Source organism: Carlito syrichta, unplaced genomic scaffold (genome assembly GCF_000164805.1).
Source record: "Carlito syrichta isolate Samal-C Ts95f unplaced genomic scaffold, Tarsius_syrichta-2.0.1 Scaffold172482, whole genome shotgun sequence".
NCBI lineage: Eukaryota > Metazoa > Chordata > Mammalia > Primates > Tarsiidae > Carlito > Carlito syrichta.
This window is the reverse complement of record NW_007116578.1, coordinates 207,820-226,121: the sequence shown is the minus strand read 5'-3', so window position 1 is coordinate 226,121 and position 18,302 is coordinate 207,820. Positions and strand designations below refer to the sequence as shown.

Genomic DNA, 18,302 nt, shown 5'->3' with positions numbered 1-18,302 from the left:
GCTCCCAGTGCAGGCGGAGGGGATCACGAGGTCGGGTGCACTGGGAAAGGGCCACTGCATACCCTAGGCCTAGTCTGAGTTATCAAATGTGCCCGGGAAAGGGCAGGTAGCTTCTTTCTCCCTCTGGCTTTACCAAAGACACAGGCTCCTCTCTGAATTATAGCAACAAGAGCTTTCTCCAATCACTCTGAAGGTTTCTCCAGAAGCATCACCCCAAGTCCTTCAGACCCCTTTCTCTTTATAAAACCAAGTGAAGCCACAGTCCCCCTCTGTCCAAACTGCCCAAACATTCTAGAATATCATCACCAAACAAGTCCACAAACACACTTAGACAAGAACACCACCAAGCGTTGGCATGGAATGAGCCAGGCCATGGGGCGGGGGGTACACACTCCAGCACATTCCTCTACCCCCCACTCCCCAACTTGGAGCCGCCCTATTTTACATTCTCAGGCTCTGGCTGTGTAATTTGTGGACGGGGAGCCAGGACAGGCGTTGGGGAGCAGCCCCACCCCCATCAGCAGTAGCTTCTGCTAATGGGTACAGTGGTGTGGCTTCTCCTCCAGATACCTTAGGAGCTCATGGTGATTCAAGGTCAAGGGCACATGAGGGAAGTCTTTGCAGAGGTCTCAGATTTCAATAGTTGAGTCCAGGCCCAAAGATCTGGTGTCTGGGGTTCTTCGTCATTCAAGGGGATGAGAGGTGGGGGAGCCCTGTGCCCCAGACTTGAGTATATGGAGGTGTTTGGTGCTTCAAGGCTCACTGACATCACAGGGAGGTGGCTGGTTCATCCTAGTCATGGCTTTGACTTAAGGGGAAATGGGAGGGAGGGCCTGGGAGCTCTCTGTGGTGAGCGTGGTTGGAGAGCAACATCTATGGGGCATCCATTAAGGGTGGAAGGGGTAGAGAGGAGGCTATCAGATGAACCCTGCCCAGCTTGAGTTGGGATGATGGAGATGGTGAAGGTCTTCCATGGGTCTCTCAAACTCTCTCCATCTCCTTCCCAGTCACATCCACATTTCTGGCTCTCAGCTCCTCTTGGATCCAATGAAAAGCACCAGAACTCTCCCTGACCCGCAGACCCTAACCAAAACTGAAATTGGACTGGAAGAGCCCTGAAACTGTCCCACTGCCCATGGATCCAGGGGCTGAACTCCTGGACACCAACATGAAGCATGAGCACGAGAGAGCCTCAGGCTGGCCTGCCCTGCTGAAGGGCCTTCTGGACACCAGAGCTGGCCCTCTGCTAGACCTCAGGGACTGGGCCCAGGCCTGAGATAGGCCCCACGATGGCACACAGACTCCAGGGGTCATATCCAAAGTCAGACAATGTGGGGGCTGCCAGTGTAGGCACCAACCCAGCCGCCCAAAAGCAAGGCCTCTTCAGCCTTAGCTTACAGGGAGATCCAGCTATCACTGAAGTGGCTGACACGCAGTGGGGTGGAGCTGAGACCTGGCATGGGGTAAGCAGGGATACTGGGGCAGAGGGTAAATGGACGGGACAGCTTTTCCAAATCTGAGGAGTATATACATGTCTGGGGTCAGGGCCCAGGGGACTATGGTGGGCAGGACCAGTACCAAAACAGGAAGGGGCAATGCCAGTTTGTGCCCTGCCTCTTTCTCCCCCCTCAGGGAGCCAAGCCTCCAGCCCAGGGACTGCTGGAGGGGAGGGAAGAGGCGTGAACATGCGTAGGCTGGCACTTGCCCACAGCCCCAACCTATGGATAGAGAAGAACAGGAGGAGAGGGCAGCTCAGGTGGCCAGGTTGTCAGCAGGGAGCCCAGACATGCGGATCTGGGAGCTGCTCTTGCTCAGGATGGAGAGCTGGGTGCCCCCGTTCACTCCACTGCTGGCCAGAGATGGGTGTCGGTGCTTGAAGTCCACGGCGAAGTAGCGGTTCACCTTCCAGCTCCGCCATTTCCTCTTGATCTCTGCCTGCACCTGCAGGGAGAGACTTGGGCAGTCGCTTCCTCTCCAGCCCAACTGCCAGGCCCTGCCCTGGCCTGGGACCCTTCCCAGGCTGGCACTGCCACCTCTAGCACCACTCTCAGTTGCAGCTACAGCCTTTGAAGTCTCCAGTGGGGGCTTTCATTAGCCGTAGACAGGAAGGCCTCTGAGGACCTGAGCTGAATAACTCTTTCCCCTGCCACTGAGCAAGACCCTCTGATGACTTCCTGTTGTCTGCGGGCCAGGCAGAGACTAGCCCGTTGGGTCACTGAGGAAATCTTTAACAAGAAGCCCATGGAGCAGGCAGATCAGGGGAAGGATTCCCATGCTTTGCTGACCAGTAACAGTGGGCTGCACATTAGAATCACGGGGTGGGGGTGCTCTAAAAAACTCCAGATGCTCAGAACATACCCCAAAACAATTCCATCAAAATCTCTGGGCAAGACCAGACATCCGTACTTTTTTAAAGCTGCCCAGGTGATTCAAACATGCAGTCAGGGCTGAGAACCACTAAACCATGCATCCTTCTGGGCAACACATCCCCATGCAGTACTTTGCATAGTGAGTGTGGGCCATGCCTAGTCTCAGTCTCCACAAGCTTTTTCAGTCAAGCACCTTTGTGCAGTGCACAAACTGCACATCTGGAAGTGGCACCCACACTCACCCCTGCCTTTTCTAGCTCCCACTTCCACTGCAGGCTCTGAATAAGCTACACTTCTTGGCTCTCCCAGCCACTGCTGGCAGGACCCTCTCTGCCTCTCCTTATCTGCCCTAATGTGACCCTTCCATAGGTTGTCCTGGTGATTGCAGAGTCCAATCTTCTGGTTGCTCAGATGCAAAAAAGAGGAGGAGCTTGTCATGGTCACAAGACATGAGCAATGGTGCAAAGACTCCTGCCCGCTATCCAAACCTGTCCCATCCAACCAGTCCCCACCCCTGCCTCAACGCCTCCGTTCTGGGCTCTGTTCAAGAGCATTGTCCCAGCAGGCTAGAAAGGGAACCCCTAAACCATAAAGCATTACTAGAAAGTACCAGGTCCTCTCTGGGGTCTCTTCCAAATTCTCACAGCCCCACTCTACCCTGGGACAGTATGGCCAGTCTGGTTGGCCTGCAGGGGGCAGCACTGAACACTGGGCAGCTCCAGGCTTAGCAGCTCTCCCTGGGGCAGCCTCATGACCTAAAGGTACTAAGCCCTGTGCCCTGCCCTTTCTCACTGTCAACTCCTCCTCACTAAGGAGTGTCTTCTGGAGAGAGCCCTCCCAAGGAGATCTGAGCTCAGCAGAGCTGATGCTTCCACCCAACGGAGCTCTGCTCTTCAGGTGGGCGCTTAGCTGCACCGCTGGCAAGGTAGCGAGATTCTGGCACAGGGTAGAGGGTGTCAGAAGTCCTGGCACAGCACAATGCTGGCAACCACATGTGTGCCAGGCCCCTCCCCTCTGTGCTGGAAGCCTGGCAGAGCCCTTGTCTGAAGAATCAGCCTTGTGTGGCCAACAAGTGGCTCCCCCGTCCATTCCCCAACAAGCTCCACCTCCACTACTAAGAAGTCAGAGGACCAGGATCTTACCTCCCCATTCAGAAAACAGTAAAGAACAGCCACCACAAAGCCCTGGGGAGAGAGAAAAGATAAACCTGAGAATGCTAGAGAAGGACCCTCTGAAGTGCTGCGTGAAGCGTGGAGGGATGGCAGAAAAATACCATGATGTGAATGGGAGAGGGGCAGGAGTGCCTGCCCTGGGATCTGGGGTAGATGGGACAAGTTCTGCTCCACCACGATGGGCACACCCACAAAGCCAAGTGGCACATCCACGAAGTCAAGTGGCAGGGGGCAAGTCCCCTTCCCCATAGATACACCTTGGCTTTGGGTCTTACATTCTTTTGGTCAAAGCTATCCCATTCCCAAAAGCCAGCTTTATCCCACTTTCTGCAAGAAGCTTCCCTGGATGCCCTAGAATGTTCTCTGAGCTCCCAACCAAGCTGTAGGATGCACTTAGGACAAAACAGACCTACGTCATCTTTGTCCACCACCTTCTCCCACTCTGCAAGATACTCCTGTAAACAGCAACGCAAAACACCACACAGAGTGAGTATTTGGCACAGAGTATGTATTTAGCTACTCTACATATATTCTTCACATCTATACAAACAAAGCAACAGAATTTTCCCGAATGCTACAAATCAGTTCCTCACAATCCCTGTGCCCTGTGCTGTCACCTGAAGGTGCCAGAGGAAGGACCACTCAAGCCCCCAGATTTCCTCAATGAACACAGAACCAGGAGTCCTGGGCTTCGACTGTCTCATCTCCCAGCCTCTCCAGGCTAAGAACCTGAATCGGATAAAGATGGCCTTGAATTAAAGTGGAGGTTGGGGAGAGTCAAATCCAATGCACCGAGCAACTTTCTGACTGTCAAAATCAAATCCTAACTCAGACAGCTGGCTCAGGGGGTGGGGGTGTGGGGGAGCCGCCCTGCCTTCATCCTGTCTGCTCATCTCCTGTGATTCACCCTTCACTCGCGTGTTTACAGCCGCCTCTACTCCTTCCTTCAGGCGCGCAGTCATTATTCCCTAGTGCTTTCATTCCTCCCCCGCCTCAAGTATCTGTGTGCTCAGGTGGAGCTCACTCTAGGAACCAGCAGCAGGGACAGCGGGGGCCCCAGCTCCCCGTGTGCTCTGCCATCCACCGCGCCGTGCCTACCTGGAAAGAGCCCAGCCCCAGTTCAAACACAAGTCGCTCCCTCTTGCTGACGTTCTCTGGGGAGAAGGCGAACACCGTGTAGTGGATGCCGAATAGTGGGATAAGCAGCAGGGTGGACCGGGCCAGCCGTCTGTCGAGAGAAACCAAGACATCTGCTCTGGGGGCTGCTGCCGAGACTTGGAGCCAGGGCCACGGTCAGCACAGAACTTGGCCCCAACCCCTCACTATCCCCCAGAGCTGGGGCCCCTGTCCACAGCCCCTTAGCACCCTTCTCCCAGAGCAAGTGGCCTGGGAGAGATAGTGGCCACAAGAGCCTGGGATGCCAGGACACCCTCAAATATTGTGGAAGACAACCCTGGTCTTCAGGTGCCCCATCAGGGTTCTGCAGAACCACTCAAAATGTGCACGCAATTTACAGGGATCCCGTACGTGATGTGCAAAACGCTTGGGAAGCCAAAGTCAGGGCAAAACCTAGGGGTGGGGTTCACAAGGGTTGGGGAAGTGCTGGGACCTTGAGTGAAGCAAATATTCTGTTGTTGAAGGAAGCTCCACATGCCTGGAGAAGAGCAGCCCCCAAGGGGCCCAGAGACATCACCAGCTTAGGCTTGCTTGTCTGAGTCTGGGACACTCACTAAGAGTGGTGTTGATGACGGGAGGGAGAGTGGCCACAGAAGACTGAAGAGGGATTCTAGGAAGGACTTAAAGATTCTGGGCACAAGCAACTTTCAACTGGGCAAGAGGAGGCTGCTGTCTGGGAAACTGAGTCAAAGGCAGAGGAGAATGCTCTGCGGTGGGACAGGCAGGGGAGAAAGGGTCAAAGGTTGCCATGCCTTCTGAGGCAGCTCCCCTAGGCAGACAGTGGAGTGGAGCTCTGTTTCTGAGGGTGCGGGAGGCACAGAAGCCCATGGTTAGGATACCAAGAGTGTGTACAATTGTGAGTCCTGCTCTATGGGGACCATCTCTGCCCACCCAAGCAATACTGGTGCCCTGTGGGCTTCTCCAGAGAGCCCAGCCCTGCCCTGCAGATGCAATAGGCCCCCTGGTCCACACCAGCCCAGCTTTCTGAAGGACTGGCTTCATCCTCTGGCAGAGCTCAGTTCCCATGGGGTGGTCAGCAGGCATGAGGGTGGGGTTTGATTTGCGAAAATTACACCATGCACCCCTCCCTCTCCCCCGTCTGGCCTTTCTGGGAGAGAATGTTCTGTCAACTGTGAGAGCTCTGGACTTCGAGAGAAGCCAAACCACAGAGTCCATGTGAGGCCGTTGGCTTATAGCTTCTACTGAGAGAAGAGAAGCAAGGAGAAAGGGGAAGAAGTGAAAGAGAAGCAGAGGAAGAAGGAGGAGTAACCTGAGGAGATCTTCAGGTGGAGGAAGCTCAGCCTAGAAAAGGGGCCCCCTGAATGTGGGTTCCCTCCTGCTCACAGGCAGCACATTCTGTAGATCCCAGGGTCCCCAGCCCACAGCAGGGCCAACGGGATCTGAGCGGGCCCCTGCTCTGCGCCCAGACGTGGTCCTGAGTGGTCTATCCTTTCAGCCTTCCTTTCATCTGCGGTCTCTGGCTGCACAAAGGCAGAGCGGTGCCTCACTGATCTCCTTCAGGGAGCCGATACTGGGAAGATGTCTTTTCCATGAAGGAATCAATGGAGCACATGGGCCTGGTATGAAAGCCTTGGCATCCTCAAAACTGAGTATCTCTCGGACACTCGACTCTTGCTCATCTCTGGGAGTCCAGTGCCTGCCATCGGAAGGCAGCAGAGAGTGTTTGTAAAAGGAATGAAAGTCAGAAAAGCAGAAGAAAACGGCTGGAAATGCACACACATGGACATCTCGGGGGCTCCTGTGTGGTCCTACCTGTAGGGGTTACTTTAAAAGAGACGCTTATTGAAGGAGCTCAGGAAGGGAAGCTGCCACAGGAACACACCTGTGATTCCTCCCTTCCTCCTCCTGGTTTCTCTTCCCCCAGATGGGACCATTTTCTGGTCCTTGTCTCTGCAGTCCAAAAAGGGCCCTGGAAGCCAAGAGGTCAAACCTCTCCAGCTTCTGTGATGGCATTAGACGAGAATGTGGGCAACAGTGACCTGTCTTAGCTACAGGGTAGGTGTGGGGATGCTAACGAGGGCATTCCACAGTACAGTCCAAGGGCGATCAATACCTTCCCTCCTCAGCATCCCTGGCATAGTCAGGGACTTCTGCCAGGACCCAGGGCATCCCGGTGGTTCCTTTGACAGACAGGAAAGTGGGGACAGACAAGAAGGCTTCTAGAGCCCATGGGTACTAAGCTTCTAAACTTCTGTACTTCTAAGATGACTAGAGGCCTTGGAATGGGATATTTGATATGAGCCTTATACCATGATTTGATTAAGCCAGAGAGATGGTGACACAGGGTCTAGGCCTCTGTCCTCCCACACTGAGGAGCCATCAATGGGCAGAAGAGTCTTAAAATATCAAAAAGAGCTTCCAACAGGCTGCTCAGATTACAGTGGGCTGCCAGAGGGGCAGTGGTGCCCTCACTGAAAGGGATGTCCAAGTTGAGGCTAATATTCCAGTCAGATGCTTTGTGACATAGTGCTTAAGATTCCCTGAGTTCAGATCCTAGCTCTGCCAATTAAGCACCCTTGATTGAGTCACTTCATCTCTCTGTGCTTCAGTTTTCTCATCTGTAAAATGGGGATACTGCAAAGATCCATCCCATAGGGTTGTTGTGGGGATTAAGTGAGTTAATGCCATCTCATATACAAAGTGCTATAACATTGGAAAGAGGTTTCCTACCCTGTCCCTGCCCCGTGCAGGGGGAGAGTCTATGAACTAAAGCTCTAAGACTCTTAGACATAATTTTGCAGTTGTAAAGAGTGAGGCCCAGAGAAGTAGGAGACTGGGGTGAAGGCCACACAGGAGGCAGCAGTGGCAGAGACTACGAACTGCTTTCCTGTCCATGTGAGCCAAATCTCCAGATGCTCCCACAATGCCCACAGCTCCATCCCCACACCCTGCCCGCCCACCCCTTGGCCACAAGGCTGCAGAGAACTCACAAGACACACAGATGTCAACATGCAACAGCTGGGGAACAGGGGCAGGGTTGGGAGGCACAGGCTGGCTCTCCACTCTCTTCCAGCGGTGGTGGCAGCATGCGTCCCCCTCCCCACCAGGACTCCCGGCCACAGCCACGGCCACGCACACTTACAGAGTAATGGTGGACAGTTCTGACATCTTGCAAGAGTGCTGCTGAGCCCGCTGTGGCTTGCAGTAGCATTTCTGCACGCAGCTGCTGGGTGTGACAAGATTAGCACTTCTGTCAGCGGGGGACATTGGGCAATGAAGAAACTGAGGTAGGGCACGGGGCAACCCAGTTCACAGGGAGGGTGGAGAAGCGGAAGGTGTGAAGACAGGGCCAGGGCAGTCATAGGGAGAATGAGGAAGCCAAGGGCCAAGACATGGGCAGCTCTGGATAGGGAAACGCACGCCTATATGTGGACATGTGAGTGCGCCACTTCATAAGCACTCACGTTGGGACCTCTGTTAGGTGAGTGGGCTTAGAGGGACGGTGTGTATTCAGAAGGTGGGCCTGGGCTGGGTCTCACGCAGGGGCCAGAGGCTGCCACTAGAGTTGCTCAGAGTACAACCTTGTTAAGGTGATTTGGCAAGATGAGAGCTAGAAATTTACATCATAGGCCTCACATACAGCCTTGAATGAGGCCAGTGCTGGGCTTGTTTGTGAAGGTCACCTTAGGTATCCACGGGTCTTTCTCCTCTCCCTCTCCTCTGGCTCATAGCTGCCTCTCTCTGAATCCCCACAGGACGTTGGTATCAGTGCATACAGGGGAAGCAGAGGTAAGTCAGATTGAATAGACTGTTCCTTCCTCTGGACCTGCACTATCCAATATGATAGTCACTACCCATAAGAAGTTGTTTGAATTAAAATTAACCAAATTAAAAATCGACTTTTTCAGTTGTCCTGACTACACTGTGAAGGCTCAATGGCCACAAGTAGCTAATGGCTACCATACTGGACAGCACAGAGACAGGGCATTTCCACCAGGACAGCCATTTGTCCATGTCTGCAGGGAGTTCTACAGGACAGCACTGGGCTAGACCATTTCTTGATAAAAGTTCAATGGGCAGGGGCCGAAGGCTGAGAGAAAGCACCTTTGGACACTGCTCCACAGCCTGCAAAAACAAGTCACCTCAAGGAGGTGGGCCCAGCTGCAGTGTAGCTCTGCATTCTACTAGGTAGGGCCCAGAACTTCCAGCTCCTCAGAGAGATCTCGGGCTGACTCTCCATCTCTCTAGTCTTCATGGTCCTGCTTGCGCTTGGGCTGGTACAAGCCATGGACACTTGCTTTCTTTCTTTGACACACATATCAGAGATGGATGAAGAGCTGTGTCATCTTGTCAGATTGCAAAAATCACTACTTCACACACCCTCCTCAGGTGTCTCAACTCTGAGGCTCCTGCTACTGGCCAGTGAATTAATAAATCAGATATGGGTCTGATATAATGAGGACAGATACGCATGAGAGACTAGACCCTTGCATTCATAGATTTACTTTTTGTGATTCTAGCTTTTTGAGAGTAAGTCTGAAGGTACCTGACAGGTGGTGACATGACATTTTGCTGAGGTGGCAAGAATCTGTAGTACACACTTCCAAAATGGGGCAAGCCCAGGCATTAAATGAGAGCTTGGAGCTCTCATTTAATAAACAGCATCTTTCAATTCACACCACACTGTGAGGTAGGCACTGCAAGTCCCATTTTCTAAGACACAAGCATTAAGGTTTAGTTTGATGCTTTGCTACTCAGACAATAGGACCATCAGTGCCAGCACCAACTAAGAGTTTCTCAGAAATGCAGAATCTCAGGTGCCATCCCAGAGCTGCTGGCTCAGAATCTGCATTTTAACAAGATCCCCAGGTGGCCACATACACATCAAAGCAGGAGAAGACTGGTGATGAGGTATTCATGTATCACAGACGTTGCTTCATGAGTCCTCCATGAATGTCAAAGATCTGTTTTATACACATACAAAAAGTATGTTTCTTCAATAATTAAAAGAGCTTAACTGAGTATATATAAATGGTCACTATTCTATTCTTCAAATAGACTGGAAAGTTGGTTAGCCTCTCCTACAACCAGTGACCCCTCAACCTTGGCCTGGGTGAACCACAGAAACCAGGGTCCAGGAGACCCCACCATCAGCTTTTGCTTCCTACATGCCAAGTTCAAACCTCCACACCAGTTCTAAAGCTTCAGCTGTTCCCCTCTGTGACTCTGCTTTCTTCAGTTCCAAGATTGTCCCTACCCCTCTTGAACCCTAGATGTTTCTGCAAACACAAACCCCTCTGATTTTTAGAAAGCATGCTAAAGACCATTTAGTGACGAGTTAGCTGGGAAACCCTGTACCTGATAAAGGTGTGTGACTCTAATGGAGAAGGAGGGGAGGGCAGGTCAAGGGCAGCATAGGGGAAACCCTTGGGAAAGCTCTTGGGACAGGTGGGTCTAGAGAGAAGGCCTTTCCCAACCTTTGATGACATTGCACAAAAAAGATTTGCTGAAAAGAAAGAGAATAAGATGGTGGCAGAAAAGTCAGAGATGGGGTGGGAAAAAAAAAAACATCAGAATCTCTGAAAGGACAATCAGGGAAAATCAATCAGGTTTTAATCAAGAGGAAGAGATGTACCTATGCTGGCTGAAGAGATAAATTATCTGAGTTGGATCCAAGAGAAGGTAAGAAGTTCAGGCCCAGGTGTTGCGTGGGGGCTGTCTGGAGAATGGAGCAGCCTGAATCAGAAGGCAGGAGGCCCCCTTGCAGGCGCAGGGCCCATACCCATGTCTGCAAATTGGAGAACCTTGGCCTCCAGGCCTGGCTCTGCCACGGCTTCACTGTGTGTCCGCAGGAAGGTCACAACACTTTCCAGGTCTCAGCACTCACATCTATCACCCAGGGACCCAGCACATGGTTTCTGTGGGGCCGAACTTTACAAATGCTTCTGTGGCCTTTGGGTGCAGACTGGTTGGGCTGCAGCCTGGGAAACATCCAGCAGGATGCTTGACAGAGACATCTGTGGGGAGCCCTCTGCAGGCAGGCAGCACCCCTGTCCTCTTCAACTCTGTGATCCTAGGGGTCAGCATAGCACTAGATACTTGCCGGTCCACACAACATGGTGGATGCAGCTGAATACACACACTCCATAGGGTCCTTCCTGATGCTAAGATGCTGTGTACCCCAGAATCCCACTGAGTCCCCAGGAAGTGCTCCCCACCACACTGGCACCCCAGTAAGAAGCACAGCTCACAGATCTCCAGACCTTCCCTGCCCACCGCCTTTGTTTGGCCACTGACTTGCTGGGTGATCTTAGCTGGTACCACTTTTCTTCTCTAGGCCCCAGTTTGTCCATCTGCAAAATGAAGGTAACAATTCCCTGATGCTGACCCCTAACAGGAACTATGAAGACGGTATGTTCCTCAGCAGGAGAGGACATGCTCTGGGAGTGGAAGATGGAGCCCCTTGTGAGCTGGAAGCTTCTGTCTGTGGGGGAAGTCCCTAGATTGAAAGTTTCTGGCTGTACTTCTGCCTAACTCTGGCAGAGTCTATCTCCAGAGGTATATGCGGTCCTCCCCAATGGAGCTGAGGAGACCCCACTGGGGATACAGATGGCTTTTTCCTCCCCAACCCAAATTACAGCTTCCAGTGCCCATCTTCCCAGGGTGGGGGACACTGAGAATGAAGCCAGTTCACTCCAGGGCAGAGAGCTGAGGGTCTCCCTGTAGTCAGTGTCTACCCTGGATACCTTGCCCCTCTCCTTTCTGAGCCAGTTAGCTGCTCACAGAGGTAAACTCTAGTTAACCTTGCCCTCCCCCAGGCTGAGCGCTGACCCCAGCCTAGGGCTGAGCCCTAACCCCTGCCCCAGACCAAGTCGACCCTGAACACATGCTGAGCCCTGGCCCAGCCCCTGACTCCCACTGCCCAAGTCCTGATCCCAGCCACTCATTCTACTAGGAGCATCATCAAGTCAGAGAGGATGAATAGCTCAGAGCCGCCATCCCCCAGCAGGGGTTCCAGACCCCAACAGGTCCTTCTGAGGCTGCGACAGGAGCACCGTCTTGGTCTATGGATGACAAACCCTCATCACCTGAGCAGCTGGAACCAACCTACAGGAAAGGGAGTGAATGCTGGTCTGAGGGCACAGGCAGGGGGTCCTCTCGGGTTTTCTTGGGGACTCGCGGGTTTAAATTTGTTCTGGAAACAGAGGAAAAAACCGGAGAGCTGTTGTGGGCAGATCTGAAGAGGCTTCTCAGGCCCACATATAACTCTGGAGCCCAAGGGCACTCGGGCATAGCCCTGGAATCTCCCTTCCCACCAAGCCCTGCCCTCTCCACCCACCCACCCCCCTCTCCCTCCCCACCAACTGGCATTCTCCCCTCCTCCCAGCACAGACACCTCCTAGCTCAAAGCCAACTCCTCTTCCAATCACTCCGAGCTGGGGGCACTTTTACACAAAGCTGGAGCCCACCAGGGGCCTCTCCTTCCAGGAAGCCTTGTACACTTGTTTAATGCAACCTTCCCGTCTGTAAATTCCTTGAGGCTGGGAATGACAGTGTCATCAAGCTTGGAGCAAAGGGCTTGCCTACAACACAGCCAAGGCTGCACTCCTTCCTGCTGGGCTCACATCGCTTCACTGATGACTAGTTCCCTGAGCTGTCGAATGGGGATTCTACTGAACAATCGCTTACCTATTCCACCAGATTCACTGGGTGTTTGTGAGTATTAAGTGTGCACAGACCGAGTTGCAAGTATTTCTGAGTGCTCTGAAGTTCTTTTTTTTTTAAAGCAGGATTTATTGAGAGATTGAGAGGACAGAAAAGCTCCCATAGTGGGAAGGGACCCGAGGGGGTTGTCCCTCTGCAGTTCTTAGCAGCATGGTCAGTTGGATTAGCACCCACATTCACCAGCAGGGTCTCTTTGACCCTGGAAGCACTCACACATGTTGCTGAATGTAGTGGGATCAAGCTGATCTCTTGCCCTGTGTTGACACTCACGCTCGGCTTGCAGACCTTCTCCACCTGAGTTTTTCATCCTCGAGGCTCAAGGCTTTCTCTGGTTTTTTAAGTGTCCAGAGTTAATACGGTACTTAAATGTACAAAACACGTGCTAACTACAAATGATTCTTCTCTATGCCCTTGGAAGGTCTGAAGAGATTCACAGCTCCTCATCTATGGAGAGTTTGAAGCTTGGCCCACATTTCTTTCCCACAAGATCCTTTGGGGTCTTGTTGCACAGGGCAGAATGTCTGGGCTGGCAAAGTGTGTTCAGGGTTGAGCAGGGTGTCCTTATTTAGGCTGAGACTGAAACCCTGAGTGTGACCCTGCATAGACAGAGTAAGGGGAAACTGAGAGGACCCTCCGCAGACAAAAAGGTCCTGAGGGCGGGAGGGTGGCTCAGAAGAAGAATGGATCCTACCAGGAAGGGAAGGAAACTGAGGCTGCCAGAGCTCAAATGAGAGATGGGGCCAACTTAGCTATCCACTGTCTTCAAATATGGGAGATCACTGTTAGTGTGGGAGCCAATCTACAACCAAGCAAAAGAAACTGAGGCCAGACATAAGGACATCATTTCTGATACTGGGCAGGGCTATGAGGGGAGCAAAAGGGCCCTGTTTTATGGATCCTTGAGATGAAGACAGAAATGATCTCTCCAGGGCAGGTTAGGTAGTAGCAGAGGGCTGGTCCCACTGGTCTGCCCAGTAAAGTGTCTCTGAGACTTTATGATTTATACCGAGCAATTTTCTACTACATAATACACACATCTAAGTAGAGGCTGGCAAAAACTTGCAAAAACATGAATAAATGGATTGGGAAAAAAAGTATCTTTTCCCACATAATGTAAACACTGCACAAGCAGAGAAAACACAACTGAACAACCCCAGGACCCATGCTGGGTGCCCCAACCCCGAGGAAGGGCTTCTACAAGGGGAGGGATCCAGGCTGAACAGACAGACAGACCAAGAGCTAGCTCCATCTCCCTAGGGAAGCCCCAAGTAGCCCCAGGGAAGGACCTGAGAGTTGGTCTCTGAGTAGTTCCTGCCTCTCCCTCTTTCCAGGAGAATGGCTGGGGTGGGCAGTGGGGCTAGGGGAGCCCTCTACTGGTATCTCCCTGCTGTCTAATCCACTGGGCAGCTATCAAGGTTGTGAGCCCCAGGTTGGGATATCTGATGAAGGCAGGACCATGCACCCAACAGTGCAGTGAAGACATCTCAGCTCCTTCTAGCTTGCTTTCTCCTGAAGAAACTGAGGAAATAACACATATGGCTTCTGCCTTGCCAACAGATGAATCCCAGAGACTGCCCTCAGAATCAGACTGTACCCATGGGCCCCTCCAGCCAATCACAGGGGACCACCAATCTTCCTTCTCAGCATCAGAAATGTCCCCGCATCCCACAGATCCAGCTGGTCACACTCTTGTTCAAGAGACCAAAAGAGTGAAGTGGAAGGTCCTCTGCCTAATTTCAGAATGGGACAGAGCTGGGAGAGGGGTGGAACAGGGCAGGTAGGGGTCAGCTGCTACGGACATGACCGCAAAAACACTTCTCGGAAATCAGATGGCCATGGAAGTGGAGAAAGTCTTACACTAAATGGTAAGAGGATGCCCTCGCACCCAACAATCCCAACAAATCAGATGATCCCTGTTCCAGAAGGAGGGAGTTGAGGAAGAAGGGTCACGTGCAGAGGTAGAGCTTCCCTGAGGGAAGGTGGAGGAGACAAAGACACCCCCTTCCAACTCAGACCAGTGAGAATGTTCACCTGACTCACTAGTGAGAACTAAGCAACTTCCACAGTCTGGGATAGAGGTGAGGATGTCAGGCAACAGTGTATCAAATGGCGTTCACAAGCTTCCCACAGAACCAAGATCCCCAAAGGAAACCCAACTTTTAACCAACCAAGACTCTAATGCACGCTAATACCCTAGGGAATCTGGTGTTTCCCATCTTGACTTTCCTAGTGCCATACAGGCTCTGTCAGTCAGTCTCTCTCCGCCCCCTTCCCGTCCCATCCCTGCGATAACCATGCAAATGAGAAGTTCCTGGGTTGGCTGAAGGCTGGGAAGTAACTATCTTTTAAAAGGTCTTTAATCAGAAGGAAATCTTGCAAATGTTATGTTAGGTCACCCTATCAGCAAAGCCCAGGTATTCACCTGCCTGTGACCTGAGTGCAGGGCCCACCTGGCTGTCATAAGTGGCTGTGGCATCCACATAATGGTACTTACAAATAGATGCTGGACTCATTGCCTCCCATGTCTGGAGACTGAAGTTTCTGCACAAGGATGACGATGATGCCAATGAAAAGCACAAAGTTAACCTGAGGAGCAATGGAAAGGTAGATGGATGTGAGTCTGGGCCAAGTCATTTTTTCATCCCCCTGCCTTTGCAGAGGTTATTATTTCCCCAACAGGATCCTATCCCATCTAGACAAGATTCCATCCATTAGACTTCTAATCCAAGATGGCAGTAGAACTCTCATTTATCTCCCCAGTCTCCTACAGTATCACTGAAATGAAAGAAGAGATTGAAGAAAAAGAATTCCATAGGAGTGATTCAGAAAAGTAAGCAGTTTCTAGAAGAAGAGAAAATAAGATCAGGTGATACAAAAACCACAAAACTCAAAAGAGATTGCAGAGGGAAGAGCTGTTCTCTGGAGAAACTCCAAGTTCAGAATCATTGAATATGGGGTACCAGAATGAACAGCCATAAGCGTTACTAATTAAAGGAGTGCCTGAGAATAGCAATAATAGCATTTGCCTTTAGATAAAGATCAGGGACAAACACTTTCTGAACAAAGTGGGAAGTTGTGTGAACGGTGAGAAAGGAGGAGAAAGGGGAGCAAATAAATAGAAACAAGGCACAATGAGGAGACCACTTCAACATCTTTGGGATGTAGCCAAAGTAACTGTTGGAAAAAAATGATGAGGTTAAAACTAACTGATTAAAAAATAATAAATAGCGAAAAACAATTAAGAATTCAACCCAAAAACTAGAAAAAGATGAACACAAATTTAGCTTATATAAGAAGGGAATGAATAAAGGTAAAAATGTATAAGAAAGAAATAAGAAAAAATTGGAGATCTAATCTGTAAAAATAAAATTTTATTTTTGTTTTTATTTTGCTTGTTTTTATAGATAGATTAGTATAATAAAGCACGCTCCTTGAAGACAGGATTCTATCACTCTTGTTCTCTGCTACATGCCCAGTGTCTAATCAGTGTCTGGGATTTAGCTCAGTAGATACTACTAACTGCATAGGTTAATCAATGAAAAAGGAAAAAAATACAATTAAAGAAATTAAGGCATGAGGAAGAGGGCAAGACAAGAGATGTACACAATATTTTAAACTCATAAGAGAAAATTGAGCAAAATGGGAAAATAAAAGTTAATAAAATCAACTTAAAAGATACAGAAAATCAGCCGGGCTCAGTGGCTCAACCTGTAATCCCACGCCTTTGGGAGGCTGAGGTGAGTGGATTGCCTGAGCCCGCGGGTTCGAGACCCGCCTGGACAACTTGGCGAGACCTCATTTCTACAATAAATCAAAAATTAGCCGGGCGTGGTAGCGCGCGCCTGTAGTTCCAGCTACTTGGAAGGCTGAGACGGAAGGATTGCTGGAGCCCAGCAGGTCGAGGCTGCGGTGGCTGGGAGCAGCCACTGCACTCCAGTCTGGGTGACAGAGTGAGACACCACTCAAAAAAAAAAAAAAGATACAGAAAATCTAAGTAGAGCAATAACTTCAGGAGAAATTAAAAAGTAATCAAAGATGTATGAATTAAAAGGCACCAATCCAGGTAATTTTACGGACTAATGTCAGAGTAACATTAAGGAAGACGTAATTTACATGGTATTTAAATTTTTCAAAGTAAATAAAAAGAAAACCTTCCAGATCACCTATGAGGCAACAAAATACTATTACAAAAACAGACAAAGACAGAAAGGACACACACACACACACACACACACACACACACACACACATACCCCTTGGGACTTACAAAGAGCAACACAAAAACTTCAAACTATTAATAAACAGACTTTATCAGTGTATTAAAAGAAACAGGCCATGGTCATAAAGACTTTATCATATAAATGCAAAAAAATCTAATATTTGTTACAATAACAGAATAAGATAATAAGTTTCCATTATTCCCCATAAGATTGGTGGATATAGTTCAGTAATAGAAATATCAACATAGGAAATGGGCACTCTTGTATCTTGCTCACAGACGGCAATTTTATATTCATGAAAATGTTCAATGTACATATCCATTGTCCCAGAAATTCCACTCTTAGAGGTTTATTTTAAATACATATTCACACATGCTCAAAATATGCACGAATATATTTACTGCAGCATTTTTTCCCAGTGAAGAAAGACTGGAATACTATAAATGTCCATCACTAAGGGAATGATCACCTGAGGGAATGTCTCTAAGACATATTTGATAAAATTGAACACCCATTGTTGACTTAAACACACACACATACACACACACACACACACACACACACACACACACACACACACACTGAAACAAGACAAACAAGACAAAAAGGAAACTTTTCTAAATCAATGACAGGTAACTGCCAAAATCAGAGAAAACATCATCCCTACAAAAACAAAGACTAAAAGACATACATATTGGAAAGAAATAAGAAAGGCCATTTTCATTGGCAGATTGTATAATTCTCTACCCAGAAAGTTTACAAGAACCAACTGAAAAGGGATAAAAATAGTAAGAGCGATCAGAAACATAACTAAGAAAAGAAAAACTACACAAAAACCAATCGCTTCCCTATATACCAGCAGTAGCCCATTAGAAGATATAATGAAAGAATGATTTCTAGACATAATAAAAGCCCAAACTGGAAACACCTTATCACTAAACATAATATGAACAAGGAAGAAAACTAAAAAATCTTTACCAAAATGACTCCATGAGAAAGACTGAATAAATGGAGACACGCCACATTATTGGAGAGGAAGACTCAGTCTTTTAAGAAAATCAATTCTCCTAGAAATTAGTCTATAGATCCAATGAAATTCCTACACAAATCTCAACCAGACTTTTTTTTGAAACTTGACAACAGTATTCAAGAGACTACCTAAAGAGTAAACGTGCAAGAAAATTCTGAAGACAATAATAATGAAGGGAAAATCTGCACACCAGAACACACCACAAAGTTACAGTAACTAGTTTATTAGTGCCCCTGCCATGGGAATAGACAAATAAATTAGTAACACAGAGTGAAAAGTCTGAAACCAAAGACCACTATATGAAGTGTTTATAATAAAATGACATTTCAACAAAACAGAGAAAGGATTCAGTAAAAAGGATTGAGAGGGTGGAATGTCCATCGTTTTAAAAATTAGATTAAATGAAATATCATCTCAGACCAGATAAAAGATAAGATTTCAGCTGTATTTAAGAGGTACATGTAATAGCCCAATTCACAAAAGTGTTGCAAAACAAGAAGAATATTTTCATATCTTAGGCTAGGAAAGGCCTCCATAAGCAAGAAAATAATTTACAAAGAGAAATCTTGATGATGTGACCGCAGAAAAGTTACGCAGAGGTGGAAAATGCTTACTATGTATGAAACAAGGGAAGTGTTACTTCTTCATA

General features: G+C 49.3%; 1 protein-coding gene across 5 annotated transcripts in view; it reads right to left on the bottom strand.

Annotated features, from left to right (window-relative positions):
* Positions 1-1,463: 1,463 nt before the first annotated feature.
* Positions 1,464-18,302, bottom strand: part of ADCYAP1R1 (ADCYAP receptor type I) — a 43,817-nt gene continuing 26,978 nt past the window's right edge. For 2 of the 5 annotated variants that reach the window (XM_008051432.2, XM_008051431.2), the window contains 4 exons: positions 14,898-14,989; positions 4,640-4,769; positions 3,512-3,553; positions 1,464-1,941 (listed from right to left, as the gene is read on the bottom strand). In XM_008051432.2, the coding sequence (XP_008049623.1) occupies positions 1,753-1,941; positions 3,512-3,553; positions 4,640-4,769; positions 14,898-14,989 (453 nt within the window). In that variant the 3' untranslated portion in view covers positions 1,464-1,752. Of the gene's footprint in view, positions 1,942-3,511; positions 3,554-4,639; positions 4,770-7,820; positions 7,905-11,789; positions 11,874-14,897; positions 14,990-18,302 lie in introns of all 5 variants that reach the window. The other 3 variants (XM_008051429.1, XM_008051430.1, XM_021709320.1) reach the window with 3 other exon arrangements.